This window comes from Dipodomys spectabilis, unplaced genomic scaffold, assembly GCF_019054845.1.
Source record: "Dipodomys spectabilis isolate Male_0828 unplaced genomic scaffold, ASM1905484v1 ptg000147l, whole genome shotgun sequence".
Classification (NCBI taxonomy): domain Eukaryota; kingdom Metazoa; phylum Chordata; class Mammalia; order Rodentia; family Heteromyidae; genus Dipodomys; species Dipodomys spectabilis.
In genome coordinates, this window is record NW_024870824.1 from 15,355,232 (window position 1) to 15,372,798 (window position 17,567).

General features: G+C 39.8%; 1 protein-coding gene across 2 annotated transcripts in view; it reads right to left on the reverse strand.

Annotated features, from left to right (window-relative positions):
• The window catches only part of Htr4 (5-hydroxytryptamine receptor 4), a 191,144-nt gene that overhangs the window by 23,815 nt on the left and 149,762 nt on the right, over positions 1-17,567 (reverse strand). Inside the window, exon 6 of one of the 2 annotated variants that reach the window (XM_042692121.1) lies at positions 6,693-6,898. The exons of the other annotated variant lie outside the window; for it this stretch is intronic. Coding sequence (XP_042548055.1) covers positions 6,808-6,898 — 91 coding nt within the window. The 3' untranslated portion in view covers positions 6,693-6,807. Of the gene's footprint in view, positions 1-6,692; positions 6,899-17,567 lie in introns of those variants that run through there. 2 annotated transcript variants of the gene reach the window in all.

Sequence of the window (17,567 nt, forward strand, 5' to 3'; positions counted from 1 at the left end):
ACTCAGGGCCTGGGCTCTGTCCCTTAGCTTTTTCACTCAAAGTTCGTGCTCTGCCACTTGAGGTGCAGCTCCATTTCTGGCTTTTTGCTGCTCAGCTGAAGAAATGAGCTTCATAGACTTTTCTGTCCAAGCTACCTTTGAATTTTGATCATTAGGTCTTTTTTTTGTTGTTTTGAAGAATAATTTTATTGCAGTTAAACCTACTACAAAGTTCCCAGAGGACCGGGTTCTTCGCTTGAAAAGAAAGGCCACATTTAGCATAGCTGCAGCAGCCTGCCTGATCATTAGGTCTTAATTTCCTGAGTAACTAGGATTATAGGCATGAGCCACCATTAGGTCTTAATTTCCTGAGTAACTAGGATTATAGGTATGAGCCACCATTAGGTCTTAATTTCCTGAGTAACTAGGATTATAGGCATGAGCCACCAGTGCCTCCATAAAAGCTAACATACTTTGAAGATGATCTATTATGTTGTAGTTTGATATAGGATGGAAACAGTGAGTCCATGGCTCACTGTCCATGGCCTACCCCATTCTGTGATTACTCCACAGTGTCTCAATAAATGTCATTAGGGGCGAAATGGTGACCAATGTCCAGGAACTCAGGCAATTTGCATCTGATTCATCACTGAATTGTAAAAATACAAAACTTTAAGTTTAAATTCCTTTTCAATAGAAAGAAAGACATGAACAAAGGAAGAAAATACATTTGCAAAAAATCAAGGAAGTGATGGTATTTTAAAACTCTAATCCTTTAGCTTCTTGCAAGAAATATGATGAGCATCTTGAGTATATCCACACTGTGACAAAAAGTATTTCCTTTCATCAGAAAGCTGCAGCTTTTGAAATGGCAGAGCAGAGAATGACAGAGGCAGACCAGCAGTGAGATTTGGGGCTGAAAGAAAAGGAGGAGTATACAGTGCAGATATCATAAACAGCAATGATTTGACTTCTAACCAAGTAAACCTAATGAATATCCTGGGTGGCTTCAGTGTACAAGACTTTATATTTGGTACTAGAGAAAAATAGAAGAGGTGGTCATGTCCTCAAGGAGTTGAAAATTTAGTAGGGAAGTTCAGAAAGGACATTCTAAATGAACCACTGGACAGTGAATCAAAATGTTATAAGTAGGCAAAGAGTTTTAGGAGAGTGGAAACAGGTTAACAGGTCAAAACCTGCATGCTGTTGTGGGTTGCAAAAGCCTCAAGTGAAAGGTGGCATTTGAGGTCAAACTTAGAAGAGATACCAGGGAATTATGCCCAATGGAAAATACCTAGTACTTTTACCTAGTACCAGTAGCCTAGATATAAAAAGAAAGAGCAAGTGGACATGGAGTTCATCTCTTGTTTTGCAGGTATAACTGTGAACATTCACAGGCAGAACTGTGAACATTTCTCTTAGCAAAACAATAGAAAGCCTATAATTAGCAGGCGATAAGAAGTCCTTGAAGGGTTTAGATGGGAATAACGGCATACTCCATCTCAGTTCAGATGAAAGATAACATGAGTTGACAAGAATGATGCCCATGGAGATGGCAATAAGAAAATGGTAAAGGAAGTCGACTGATTGCCTAAACAAATGGACTTTTCCTTGTTAATGATAAGATGAAATCATTTTAATAGAAAGTCTCTTCCTGGCTGGCTAAGAACATGCTTGCCTTTTAATGAGATATTATTTGGGATTCGCTGACTTAAAATCAATGAAGAGGCACTTTGGAAATGCATCTGAGTAGTTCGGTTACAACAACTCACACTCCATGGGGAAAGAAGGATAAAAAGCATAAGAGAAACAACCCATGTGAAGGCTGGTTCTTGCTAGAAAAAGGCACTGGCCAAGGAATGAGTTAAGACATCATAATGAATGAGGATCTATGTGCCATGTGCAGCCCTTGATAATGTTCATAACTGTGGGCAAAGTCCTGGTTAAGTACTTTAAAGTTGGTCTTGGTTTCTTCATCAACATGGTGGGAAAAATGAATTTTTATCACATAGGGTTGCTGATGTAAAATGTAGAGTGCTTCCCATCAAGCTGGGTAAAGAACAGGACTGGTGAATGATAGATATCGAATGATTCTGAATGGTATAAGCCTTTGCTTACTTCTGTGATGCCACCTCTTGCTATTTTTTTCCCCCAATGTGCTGATCTCCAGCTGTCAAATTCATTCAAGTCAAGTTCATTCCAGCCCCAGAGCATTTGCATCTCCAATTACCTATGTCCTACACACTATTCCCCCAGGTCATATTGATCATGGATCCCTTCTTTGCCAGTCACAGGACTCACCTCTTTCTTCAAATCTTCTCTTCCTATCCATAGCACTCCATCACCCTCTTATCTCTATATTTATTATCTTTAAATCTGCCTAATTCATGTACATATGTCTCCTTGTTTATTTTCTAGTTCCTTTAAATAACACAAAAACGTTATCAGTATTGGGCATTAACAGACCACAGGTCTGTTTGACAGTGTCAAAAAATATGCTTCTGTGAACACTGCAGTACTGTTGAGAAATTAAACCATTCAGCAAATAGAGGAACTGATGCTACTTCATCTTCCTCTGGTGATTGATAGATGGTTTCTCCCACATGGACACAGATTAGAAAGAAAGAAAAGGGCCTGTCTCCCAAGGCCAAGTTAGTTTGGAAACTCCAATGCCTGCTATGCCCAGAACTGCATTCTGGGAAGGAAATGTCAGGACATGAGCATTCTGTTTGAGAAAGGACTGGCATCTGGAAAAACAGCACGGACTAATATTACAGACACTGTTGGGGGAAAACAAGCATGATCTCAGGACTTTGTAGGAGATACCCTAGTCTGGCTGTTTAGGGCTGGAGCTCCCAAGAAGGGTTCTGCCAGGGCATGGATTGAAATGAGCAGACATGAAAAACTTCACCACTAGCTCTTACTCAGTGTGCTTGACTCTCTTGTGCCACTGGGTTTTGAAATTCTGCATAGGAAGAATAAAATCTGATTTGAAAACAAAACCATTGTCCATTCCTTGTATTTTAGGTGATGGGGACATGTGGCTCTCATTCTGCTCCTTACTGCTGGGGTGAGTCTTTCCATTGGCCCACACTCAGAAGGAAGGGTGGGCAATGACATTTAAATAAACATTTTCAGACAATGGCTCACCTACCTACTCAGGAGACTGAGACCTGAGGATCCTGGTGCAGTGCTAGCCTAGACAGGAAAATACATGAAACTCTCATATCTAGTTAACTACAAAAAAGTTGTAAGTGGAACTGTGGTTCAAGTGATAGAATACCAGCCTTGAGTAAAAAAAAAAAATGGTAAGGGACAGTACATAGGCCTGGAGTTCCAATCACAGTACTGACATACACACACAAGAGATTCCAGCAAAGAGACACATGCCTCATAACCTCAGCCCAAGACTTCTGAACTGCAATGGTCACACTGTTGCAAAGGTCTCTGATTTGTGTTCTGAGAATGGCCAAGCTGGCTCCCTATCCTCTACTCGCAGGATAATCATGCAGAGAGATCTAGCCTAGTGCATAAGGCCTTAAGGGAAGTGATGGACAGATAAACAGACATCCAAGGGTCCTGGGCTTATGGCTTGATATAAAATAACCTGATATTGGAGAAGAAAATTTCTTTTGCTTCAAAGACAAATAGCTTTTTGAGAGATGCACTGGGCTCTGAGGTTTCAAAGAAGCTGCACAGTACTGAAGCATGAGGGTTGATTTTGACTTTGACTTTGATGTTTTATTACATAATCAAAATTCAGCTATGAGTATTAGGATTTAAAATTTCCTTTAATATAGCATTTAAACATGTACAGAATGCATTCATATAAACATATGTGCAATATATCAATATCTGTCAATAAATAAAATTCATCAATTAAAAAAACTGTGCAGGCTTCTGTTTTTCCAAGATAATATTCCTGGGAACTGCATCAAAAAGTTGATAATCATAAAACCATGCGTGTTTTCCATGGGAACAGAATCAGGGATCCTAGAGCCTTCAAAGCCTTAGTTTTAAATAAATCATAGATATAACTAACAATTTCATAAAACCAGAGATAAATCCATCATCAAATTTTGCAACTTTTAGAAATGCTAAAATTACATTCTGGATAATAGGCACACATGTATTTTATATATATCAATATATATATGTTGATTATGCACAGTGCATTCTAAACTGTACAAATCCCCCGTCTGCAGCTGTACTTTCTTGAAATGTAAACAAAATTAAGATATTAGCTAAAATAATATTAAGTTATAATTGGTAATCATTTACATAGACCATTAGGTTCAGGAATAATATCAAAAGTTATCTTGTTCAGCTTCTTAGTAGAGTCTATGCAACAATCTTGCTAGTTGGCCATCCATAATGAGCATTTGTTTTACTCTTCACAATATGGAAATTAATTTGATGACCCAGGACCTTTTTCTAAATACATTTTACATGGCACACTGGAATAATAAATTAGGTCATTTGACTTGGAAGTTAGGCTTGTTCTCACCAACTATTGGCCTAGAGTTCCCATCTCTCTCCATTTACCCCTTTACAATGAAAACCACAAAATTATTTGAGATGAGAGTATTTGTGACATATAAATTTGTGTGCTGGACAACCTGGAATGATCAAACGAGGAGGGGCAGGTTTGGAAGAACTGTCACACAAAAGCTGCTCCAGAGAGATCATCTTCAACATAGAAAGCTCCTTCTCTGAAATGACTTACCTCTTCATGAATAAACTCGTAGCCCTTGCAAGCTCAGGTATATGCCACAGTAATTCAAACCATCACAAATAATAATAAACATATAAAATATAACACTTTATGCTTTACACAATCAAAATTCAGCTATGAGATTCTTCCACCGCAATTATTTGTCTCTGCATCATGAGTAGGCAGAGAAGATCCTTTCTGAGGTTAGAATGTTCACTATTGGATCTGCTTAGTAAGTCAATCACTGATTCAGTGTCCGGTTCCTACATGATACCTCCCCTCACCCTGTGCTCAGTGAGTACAGTATATGGGCAGCCATAATCTCAAAAGCTTGCAGTCTCCTTCTTTGAATGAAAAAAAATCATCCTCAAAATGGTGAGCTGAGTGCAGAGTCAGGCTGTAAATTTGAACTTAAATTGTCTACATATTTGACAAAAGCAGGTCCCCAATCACAGCTGCTCCATTGATCGGTGACATCTCAATCTTCTCAAGGAACGTCTCAGCATGGAGTGATATTTCTTGGCATCACCCAGAAGTTCTGATGAACAGTGTTCTTCCAGTCTGCATCTTTTCTCTACAGCATACTTTTCTTCCTCACAGAATTAAGACTTCAGAGGACCGGTAGTTCATTCTTTTTGGTATTTAGATGTGTTTGGCAATGTTCGCTTCTTCTATCCAAAGTCTATTTCCTGTCAAGTTTGAATCCAGAACAAAAGTAAACAACAATAAGATGAAAGTAACACCTCATGAAGGGCAAGAGAAAAAGAGATGCTATTAAACCCCAGCCAAGATGAAAGTAAAGACCTCACACATGCATGGCCCTGGGAAGTGGCATTTTCTTCCTGGAAACTGCTCAGAGGCAGCTAGCAAGAACACAGACTTAGCTTTGAGTGAATGATATCCATCCAGATTAATTGGAAGGGAAAAGCTGACAAGGTCAGGTGTCTTGAAGGCCCAAATGCAGAGGGCAGTTCCTTTGAGACAAAGCCAAAAGGCAGGCAGGCCATGGCTTTTCGAGGTAGCAGATGGCTGTAGCAGCATCCTATTGTCCTAGAAACGGAGTTGGAAGATGTAGAAATGAGGTTCAGAAATGGAAGGATATTGTTCACCAATTCACAGCATAGTAGGAACAGAGCCAGGGTCATACATCCAGGTCCTGTGGCTTGACATCAAATGTGTTCTAACTCCCAGTACTGCTGGGCTCTGCACTCCTCCAGCTGGGGACTGTAGAGTAAGGAGGCCACACAGTGTGAACTTCCAGGGGTTTTCTCCTTTGAGAGCAACATGGCCAGATTCAAGGATCGTTCCTTGGTTCTGTGGTATCACTTTCACAGAGAAGATTCCAAAGTCTCACAATTGCCCAAGGCTCTTTGGGAGAAGATGTTCCCAATGGGAGCATGTAAGCATCTCATTTGAGACAGACCTGTGGCCCAATGCTGGGGGAAGCTGACTGTCTCCAGCTTTCCGCAGAGACCATTTTCCACCGACAGATCTCTGTTCAGCTGTCTTCCGCGGTAAATAACCACAACATTCCCCGAAGAGAATGGCTGATGCTGGAAAGAGCAAGCAAAGAGCAAGAGGACACTTCAACTGATACAGGGATGCCCAAGAGGATACACATTCAGACCCAGACACAGGGAAGCAAATTCACTAGTGTCTGGCACAGAACAGTGTGAAGAAGGGCAGTTTAAACGTGGCTGGGACCATGCGACCAAGACAAGGACAGGGAAGATACGTTTTGACAATGTCTGTGAGCAGACACAGCAAAGGTATACTTGAAAACAGCTGTGACTCCAATAGGAAAGGTAGAGTGACCCATAGCAAGACAGATATGGCACAGTGAGAGGAACAGGTAAGAATGCAAACTCCAAGAAGGGAGAATACTGGGAAATGAAAAGTGAACAAGAAGGCCCTTTTGACCTTTGACCCCCCCCAAATGCCACCTGCTGGAATCTCATAGGCAAAGCCTGGCATGCCCAGGTGCCTGCACCAGCTGATCAAAGCCTTGAGTGATGAGGAGAATGCCAGGTGCAATCAGGCACAAGCAGCATCCTAGAGGATCTAGCTCTCTCTCTCGGAGCCACAGATGTCTTCTGGGTCATTGTCCCCGGGGCCTAAGTGTCACTGGGCTGAGCAGCCACCAAAGGAGATGTTGCTGGGGGATGGCACTGATTCTCCCACTGACCACCACACTCCACTGCATCCCTGGAGAAGGAGAAGATTAGAGAGCCTCAGCATTGGAATGGGCGCCAAGGAATATTCTGTGAAAAACCCCACCGTGCAGGAACCATATTGAACCATGCAGATGGGTGGCCATTTGGCCTTTGCTTAAGGACCTCCAGTGAAGGGCTAGCCTGACATTATGTTTAAGCAACTTCAGCTGATAGAAGTAACCTATCAATTGGTAAGCTAACTTGAACCCCCTGCTTTGTAAAACCATTTTAAAATGAGAAATGAAAACAAAATGAAAAACTGAATATGAATGATCAATGAAAATCTGCCTTCCTATAATTTTAGCCAGTGGAACTACCTTCCAGGGCTACTCAAAATTCTGCTTTATTAAATCCTCCAAGTTTTATCTTCTCCAGGCTACACATTTCCATTTTCTTTAACAGTTTATTATATATTACAGTTACAGGATTATATCCCATCATAACCATGCCCTGTGGTAACAATTATGATGGTCTCTCTTAAACTATGGTATCAGGAAGAAGTATAAATCTTCGTAATGAGCTTGAGACATTACGTCCTTTCCTTTATGTTTAGATTATTTTGTTGTGAATCAAGTCAAATTTAATTTTTTTTAACAATGATAACATCTTTTTGGCTGACACCAAGTTTGCTGCTAATTTTTTCCTGCTTGACATGACAGCTGTTAATTCTTGTGGTTCTTTATGCTGCTAGGATTGTGTACTTGAGTCAACATACAGAGCATTATATTTGTCTCCATTCAACTTGAATTTATTAGTTTAGAAACATTTTGGTCTACATTATAACAAACCAGACTTTAAATATTTTTTTCAAGCACGTAAGAATATGAGATAATGCTACACATGCCACTTTCATGTCATCTAATTTTTGGGTTTTCAATCACTGTCAACATGTTGAGTAGTACAGGGACACAACAAAGAATCATATAAGCACATCACACTCAGTGTGCCTGAGGATGCACACATCCGTGTCACACATCCTGTGATACACTAAAATGTCTCTGCCAAATAAGCATTCTGTTCTAAAAGATCAGGAAATTATTTGATAAGAACTATTTTTAATGTAACAACTCTAACTCTATCACAAATCATTTGTGTTAAGTGGCTAAAGATTTTGGTTAAGTCTATTTCAAGCATGAGTCTGTGGTTTCTGGAATTAGCTTTAAAAGTCTTTCTTTAAGAATTGGGCAATAGGCTGGGAAGGTGGCTCCGTGGTAGATCCTTGCCTTGCACGCATGAGGCCCTGGGTTTGATTCCTCAGCACCACTTAAGTAGAAAAAGCTGGAAGTGGCACTGTGACTCAAGTGGTAGAGTGCTAGCCTTGAGCTGAAGAGCTGAGGGATAGCTCCCAGGCCCCGAGTTCAGACCCCACAACTGACCCCCCCCCCAAAAAAAACCTTGGGCAATATGTACATGTGTCCAGGCTTCTAACATTTTACCAATCCTAATGAGTACCATTTACATTTAAATCCATTAGATTCAATACATCTTGGTTCAAATATGTTACTGCTTTGCATCAATTCTGAAAACTTTTCCCTACAATGTCCCCCCTTCCTCCAGTTAGAAGTCTTATTCTTATTGCAGCAGAAGATACAACATTTCTTCTCTCAGTAATGAAATCTAACTGTTCCCATTCCTAGGCTTGCTACTTGTCTTAGATAAAGCTTTTGATTCATTCTTGGTTATATATCCATTCTTCCAGGCTTTCTACATGATATTTGAAAGTATAAACTCTAGATAACCCAAAGTGTTTCTTCACATTGCTATATGAATGACCTTAATTTATCTCATTGGTTGAATAGATGTGTTAAGGAAGAGAGGAAGGAAGGAAGGAAGGAAGGAAGGAGGGAGGGAGGGAAGGAGGGAGAGAGGGAGGGAGGAAAAAAGAGAGGGAGGAAGGGAGGGAAGACTAATTTTTTTTTGGCCAAAATCCCTCTGTAATGACCCAGCCTTTACTCCTTGAAAGACTTTCAGCAGGGCAATGGGAGTGTGAGAATAAAGACAGGGTTATTTGATGACCCTGGTGACCTGTAATAGTCTTGGCCTGGATTGCTATAAGGCATAATTGTTTTTTTTTGTTTTTTTTTTGGGTCCGGTCGTGGGGCCTGAACTCTGGGCCTGGGCGCTGTCCTCAGCTCTTTTAGCTCAAGGCTAGCGCTCTACCACTTGAGCCACAGCGCCACTTCCGGCTTTTTTCTTTTTGCTTATGTGGTGCTGGGGAATCGAACCCAGGGCCTCATGCATGCAAGGCAAGCACTCTACCACTGAGCCACCTCCCCAGCCCCTATAAGGCATAATTGTTAACAGCAGTTTAATGTCAGTTTAGTTATTGCTCAAGATTAAAAATAAATATAAGGCATTATATTTTTCCAGAAAAGATTGGCTTCTGATATAAAAGCTTATACTCAAAGCATATGGCCCTAATACTCTTTCCTTTGAACACTTCTTTCTCTTACAGGTCAAAGTCCCATGGCAGAGAGCATCAATGTGAGCAATAAGCTAAAAGACAGGACCTGGATTCGAAAGAGATTTTAGCCTCTAGTTGTGTGTCTCTGGTGACACGGTCCCTTCCCTGTGGCTTACTTGACCAGTTTACTAAATGAGGGGGAGATAATCCACAAGATCTGTGGAAGCACTGACATTCTGATTTTGTGAGTAGCAGGGATGGTGGGTGACAGATAAAGACCTTCTGATTAGGTGGCAGCTGTGTGTGGGGGACTGTTCTCCAAAGCTGTGAGTAATTGCTTCAAAATTTGGCTTTTAATATGCTATTGTTAGTACGTGATACTTTTTATGCCATGTGGAGAGAAGAGGCTCTGCTGAAAACATAGGGAGGGTGATCTATCTATTTATTTATTTATTTTGCAGTTGTATTAAAGAATCTGCAAGACCTCAATTTTAGAATCTGTAAAATTGTTCTGCCAAGTTGTTAAATGGGTCTGAGTACGACGCCACAGGGTGGGGCTGAGACACCCCAAATTTAAATGTAGGGAGATCACAACTGCCTTTTCCCAAACATATGCTTGATCAAAAACATTGGCAGCGCTGCTTAAAATCCCTGATGCAAAACATCATTAAAAACCATCTCTCTTCAGTATCCTAAAAGAGGAGGTTTTAAAAAGGCAGGTTCTTGTTTGTTAGTCTTAGCAAGATCATGACGATTTGCAGTGGTCATTATCTCCCTTTTCTACATTTTGTATTGAGGATCATAAGGAAGGAATGTGCACAGAATTCTTTCCATTTCAGAGGAAGAGGAGAACACCTGGTAAAGACAGGGGTTGATTGGCAACCAGTGGTGGATCTGGTGCTCTAAATTGGGATTTTTGCTCAATTCTGCCTCCCAAATCAGAAGTTCTCTCCACTAGGGAAAGTGGAAATCACTGGTGTGGTGGGGAGTTTGGTGATGGAGTTCGACACAAAACTGAATGATAGTTGCCGGGCCTCCATAAGGTGGAGGAGAAGACAAAAAAGGGAGGAGAATTTCTAGCTAGGTCATCTCTCTCAAAGGTCCAGGGACTACATGTGAAGAATTATACTGTGTACCTGCAACATACAGATTCCTTGGTCCTGCACATCAGTCCTCTTATAGCAGGGCAGGAGGCGAGGTAGGAGTGAGGAGAAGATATCTGAATTAAAAATTGTTCTCAGTTGAATCTTATGTTTGCAGGAACATGAGCTTTTCTGAGCAGTTATCAAGCTTTTCTACTCATGGCTGAGGTAGACCTTAAACAGAGACCTAAGGGGCTGTAGATAAAGTACAGCTGAGTCCAAAGGGCCAAAACGTTGTGTTTTTTTCATTCATCATGGCTATTTCTTTGGTTTTATTTCCACGGCAATGTCTCACTCTGTAACCCACACTCCATTCAGTGCTGATATTTATTCTAAAGAGAGTAAAATATGAATTATAAACTATCCCATCAGAAAGTGGACAAGGAATATTTATTTGTTTTCATGATAATGAAGATGAAAAGATAATGTGCTTGGCAGAAAATCATAAGAATGAGAAAGCAGACATGTGCAGAGAAATGCACAGGACAATGTTTTTAGGTGCTGTTCATGTAATGACAAACAGAATACTTAAATATCATCTGATTAAAAACTGGCCCCAGGCTTGGAAAACTACCAACCAAACAGGCAGACATAGGAGGTGTTCAGAAATACAGTGAACACCTAGATGTGTAACAAGTTGTCAGTGAGTTGGAATATTCAAAATACAATGTTCCACATAATTTCGTTTGACTTTAGATTCGTTAGTAAATAGGACAGAATATGAATCCTGGAAGATCAAGGGTTCCTAAATAAGGATGTGGTATATGAAGGAGCTAATGTTAAGCACAATATCAAATAGTTAGAACCATAGAGGGAGAATTAAGATTATTCCTATCACTCATTTTGCCTATGGAAAAGAGAAAAATTTAGGTCAGTCCCATTCTGACTGTAACACATCCCTAATAATTCTAATATGGAGAACAATCCCCAGGCCCAGCACCTTTAGTATGCAACAGCATGAAGTTAAGTTGTAATAACTGGGTTTTGTTTGGATAGTGAATGTTTCATTTTATGTTTTCACTGCAATGCTTCTGTAAGTAGTCCAGGCTTGCCTCAGAAAATCACTGTGCAGTCCAGGCTGGTCTTTAACTTAGGATCCTTCTGCGAAGCCTCCTGAGTGCTGAGTCTACAGACCCGTGTCACTATCATGGGCTTCACTGTGTCTATTTTAGAAAATCATCTTCTCTCGCTGGGTTTTCACATAAGGGCACGCTGTAGTTTCCTAAAATATTTAACATAGTATATATGTGTGTACATATATATATATATATATATATACATATATATGCATACATATGTATACTCACACAGAGATTTATATTCCTCAGACAGATAAACTGAATTACACAGAGCAAAGTGTCTTTGCCAAGATATATATATATATATCTACAGAGCACATACTTTGAAATTTTAGGCTGGTACTCTATTTTGTGCTCAGTTTGCACAATCTGGAGTGCATGTCCCTATGATCGCTGAATAAGTAAGTGTATTTCCAAGGGCTCTTTAACTGCATCCCCAGTCTCAGATACGTGTCCCAGCACACCGAAGTACAAGACCAGGCTGGGAATGGTTGATCCTAATCCCAACACATCTCTTTCCCTATTTCTCACTATGCACACATACTTGTAAAACTCCTTGTAAGACTATTTTACATTACCTACCTAAATGACAAATACTTTAGTTCTGTGTGGGTCACCATATCTTTCTTCTGAAAGAATCTAAGAAGATTCTTTCTAAAGATATCTAGAAGACAGTCATAAAATTCATTGTGTACCCTACAAAAGAAAATTGAAGAAAAGGGTAGAATTGGGAGAAATGGTGAGAATAATGAAAGGGGTGATCAAGATTCACTGTGTTCACAAACTGCTTTGTTGAATGGTAATTCAACAAAGTACACTTACTTAAAGACAATAAAAATATACTAAGAACAGAATAAGGTATTGGGAAGGTAATTAGATGAGAGCAAAGCAAGAAAAAATGGGACTTTATGTTTAAAACAACCATAAAATACAATATGTGCATGTATGGAAATACCACAATGAAACTCTTTTCTATAATTAACATGTACTAATAAAAAGTTTAAAAATAAATTACAGAATTATATTAGAAGCAGCCAATATTCACTGAGTACTATGTATTCTGATGAGGGTGCTAAGCAAGTTATGGGTTACTTTATATAACATTCATGACAATCCTATCACACGAGTTTTGTTTTGGTTGGGTGAAATGGACTCAGTGGGCCCATGTAGAATAGCTAGGAACTGGCAGAGATAGGATTCTGAACTCTGAGCCTAGTGAGCCAGTACCACAAAATATCCACTGTCCCTGAAAAGCCACCTCGGCCCAGGAAACTGCCCTTGAGAAGCTATCTAAGTGGGTGAGGGGTGTCAGCTGTACAAAGAAGATTGAGTTTCCACAAGATGACCCGAGCTTTCAAGAGAAGCAGGTGGTAAGACAGCCCAGAGAAGAAAGCAATTAATTATTCGGAGATGGAGGGAGCTGGGATCAGAAAAGTTCAGAGGGCTCATATTGGAACTGTTCCTGTGGGGGAAGATTAGACTAGTGCTGGGCAGATAAATGAGGCAGCGGAAAAGGTCTAGTGGCAGGAGAATTCACTATTTATTTGGGGACAGCTGACCAAGCTTGAATGCTTATTGTACAAAGACTTAAGAGAGAGGAGCAGGGCTGCAAAGAAGAAAATTGAGAAAAATGAGCTGGAAAGCAAGATCAGGTCAGGCCAAAAGCCACCCTGTGCCCTTCACTAACAATCCACTCAAGTCCTACTACATAGATCAAGGTTATTCTATTATAACCCAATCCAGCTGGCATTTGGAGTTTAAATCCCACACGTCTGAATGGCCTTTCCATCCACCTGAATGATAACATGGGAGATAGCTTCTCTCATCGTGGTTATATTACATGCAGTCTCCAAAGCAAACCAGAGGCAGAAAAAACAGATTACAACGTGCAACCCCGTCGAAGAAAGAGATCCTTAAAATTGCTAAAATACACTCGTAGCCCTGAATTCAATGATAGAATCCACCCTTTTTGAAGGTCACTAAAACACTGAACTAATATCCAGGATGGTTTGATTACTTTGGGAAGATTTGCCTGTGGTGCTACCTAGGGCAGGGCTTGAACCATCAGGAAGATGGAGGATTATAAACATTTGTCTGCTTTTTAATGGCAAGATCTTGATTGTCTACATCTCTGATGTATCTCCACTGACCAGAACAGTGCCTGAACTCTGTAAGGAATATAATAATAAAACTGAGAATGAACAGAAGGATTCATGATGGAGGAGGAAGTTTGTCTCCATGTTCTGAGACATGGGCTCTGGTCTTTATAATTTCTCTGTTGACTGGCTACATTATCTTGTGCAGGTTTCTTACGTTTTCTGAGCCTTAATTTTTCTTGTCTTGTTCAACAGGCTATTTCACGGTGTTTGTGTGTGTGTGTGTGTGTGTGTGTGTGTGTGTGTGTGTGTGTGTGTGCGCGCACGCGCACGCGCACGTGCTGGTACTGGAGCTTGAACTCAGGGCCTAAGCACTGTCCATTAGCTTTTTTTCCTACTCAAAGCTACATGTCATCCACTTCTGTCTGTTAGCTGGTTAAATAGAGAGAAGAGCCATATGGCTTTCCCAACATGGGCTGGTTTTGAACCTCAGATTTCAGGTTCCTGAGCAGCTAGGATATTATGGACATTAGCCACACTTTGTCTGGCTCATGTTATTTTTTTTTAATAAGACAACCAAATAACCTCAATAATAAACAAATAACAATGGCCACGATGATGTGTATACTCATCCCTCCACATCAACACTTATTTTGATCAAAGCTGTTCTGTTTTCATTATTCACATATACAAATAAGATTCCATGGGAACAAAGGATTTCTACACACGAAAAGAATTTGAGACTTACTTAAAGTGTTTGGGTTCTGTTATTACTTCCATCTATAAGATTTTAGTTTTTTATTATGGAAAAATAAAGGAAGGAAGATTTTGGCCAAACTCTGTGACAATTACAACTGTTCAAAGAGTAAAACTTCTTTGCCTGGATAAAGTAAGTTCTCTGTTATACAAAGAAAGGACAGATGGCTATCTACCAAACAACTTGTACAAGAGATCTTGTATTGGTATGGATCGCCCATAGTTTGGATGTAAATTTCCTTCCTTGGTGCATGTGTTATATAATTGTTCCCAGGGTAACACGATTAGTAGAAAAGGCTAAGAGGTCTTTGTGCCTTTGGCATCCAGGCCCTGTAAGGATGTTGAGGTGTGATTTGTTTCTTTTCCTTTCCCCTTTGTCTTCCTGGCTGACACATGAGCAGTTTTATTCTGCAATGTATTCAAGCCATAAGGTGCTGCCTTCCTACAGCTCCCAAGCAATTGATCTGTGACCGGAATTCCAAAGCTGTAAGCTGAAGCAAACCTTTTTCACTTTGCAACCTGATTATATCAGGGTTTTTTTTGTTGGAATGAGGGAATGCTGACTTAGACAGTTGAGTTATTTGATTATATCAGTTTGGAAGCTGTGTCATGTAACAGTTTTGCATTTTTCAAGAGTTTTGAGTTAAGTAGAACTAAGAAATATAACTAAGGCAAGGGCAGGTGCTTATAATTCTACTCACTCGAGAGGCTGAGCTGTAGGAGATTCAGCCCAGGCAGAAAAGTCTGAAAGATTTTGTCCCTAAAATAGCTAGCAAAAAGTTAGACTGTAAGTATGGTTCATGTGGTAGAGTGCCAGTCAATCAAACAAGGCAAGTGTAAGTCCCTGAGTTAACAAAAGAAAAAAAGAAGCTGGGTACCTATGATTTATGCCTGTAATCCTAACTACTTAGGAGGCTGAGATGTGAGGATCCTGATTTGAAGCCAGCTCATGTAGGAAAGTATGTGAAGCTCTTATCTCCAATTAACCCACCAGAAAGATGGAAGTAGAGCTGTGGCTCAACTGGTAGAGCACTGATCTTGAGCAAAAAAGCTCAGGAACAGCTCCAGGTCCCGAGTTCAAGTGCCAGGACCAGTACCGATAAAAGAAAAAAGAAAGAAAGAGAAAGAAGGAAGGAAGGAAAGAAGGAAAGAATGCAGGAGAAAAGGAAGGAAGGAAGGAAGAAATGAAGGAAGGAAGGAAGGAAGGAAGGAAGGAAGGAAGGAAGGAAGGAAGGAAGGAAGGAAGGAAGGAAGAAAGGAAGGAAGGAAGGAAGGAAGGGAAGGAAACTTAATTCTTAGTAAAAGATTTGAAATCAGATGGACATGTATTAGAATCATAACCCTATCATACACTAATTATGGGGCCTCAGCCAAATTATATGATTATTGATGGGTTGATTTCCCTACCAATATAATGAGGGTAATAGCAGTTGCTCCAAAGAGTTGATTAAGAATTCAACAAGAGGAAATATGCAACACATTTAGCTAAATACAAAGCATATAAATATTAAATATTAGCTGGCCATGAACATAAATTACAATGCAATGTAGACTAGGAAAATAAACTATTCCTTAACTTACTTGTCTACTTGTTATTATATGTGATAGCCATTTATATATATGCAAGTCTGTATATATATATTTACTGATGCAAATATATGTACACACACACACACACACACACTTTCCCCAAAGTCAGAAACTCAAGACAAAAACAACACACAAATCGAGGGAAAGGAAAATGTCCCAGACAGCAAAGGATAAGTTTACTCATAAAAGCAGCATGAACAGACAACACATATGTTTGTTCCTTAAGTTTATCAAAATGCTTTAAAAATAGTAAAAAAAAAAAAATCTCTTCAAGAGCAAATCTAACTGTGAAATGCTTCCAAGAATGTTGTTAATAATAACCTAAAATAGGTGTGGAAATGAGAAAAGATAATTCAGAAATCATTTTGTAGAAAAGACAATTCCAGAACCGTTTCTTGATGCTGTGGATGAGTGTAACCCAGAGAACATTAAGTGGATTATTCATATAAGCAGAAGACATAGAGTGGGGATCCTTGCATGGGGATCTGTAGACAACCCCGCAGAACCACCAATTGCTTCTCCCCACAGTACACCCATCCTTGCAGCTAATGCATGATTCCTCCTCTTCCTGAGCCCATTGCTTAGGACCTGTCCTGTGATAATTTTGACTTTCAGTTGTTTAATCCTGTTCTGATGGCAACCTAGTGTTCCATAAGCAGAAGTTTTGGTCTCCTTAAAAGTCTTCTTGATTTTGTTTAACAAGATGATGACTAAGATAATGAGAATACAACTCACCAAGAAGTTACTGTGTTTCAGGTTCCATATGTACATGATCTTATATAAACCTCATAGCAGTCTCATGAAGCAAGATCCATCTTTGCTCTCATTTTTCACAGGGAAGAACTCAAGAAAACTAGGATTAGCTAATAAGTGTTGATAAGAAATGTACTCATTACCTTGCTCATGTAATTGTAACCCCTCTATAAGGTATTTTCACAATAAAAACATTAATAATAAAAAATAAGTTTTATCCTAGCATCTCATAGTTTAAAATAGCAGGAAATAGAGGTCCATCAGATACCAGCTCCTCTACTTTAAATCCTAACACTAAGCTACTTCATTGGTAACCACATTCTCTTAGATTAAGATTCTGCCTTGTTCTGTCTAGAGCTGGAAGTCCTTGGTCCCAGCTTCCTAGATGAAAAAGGAAGTACCATAAAAATAGACTGAAGGGATGTCTCTTTAATCCCAGCCCACAGCTCTTCCTTCTTGCTAAGCTCTAAATAGCCATTCCATTGATATTAATATTTCAAACATTTTTTTATCTAGATCTGAGGGCTAATGAACATTTTCCTCAAAGGTAATAATCTCAGGCATTAAGAGCTCAGGGACAAACTTCTGAACTTTCTACTTGTCAGACTACCAGAAGAATTGTTAAAGGAAGACAAGATACCCCCGAAATTGATGCCAACACTTAACAATTTACTCACCAGTGGTGGTTCTGGGTATCTTCCAGTTTTAAGTAGAAAACTCAAAGGATGAAGTGGGTTTTGCTCTCTCCTATACAGAACCGCACTGGAGGAAGTGAAAGGAGTTTGAAGATTTCTCATTCCATCTCCCATCCCTTCATGGGAAATGCTGGCCGATGATAAAG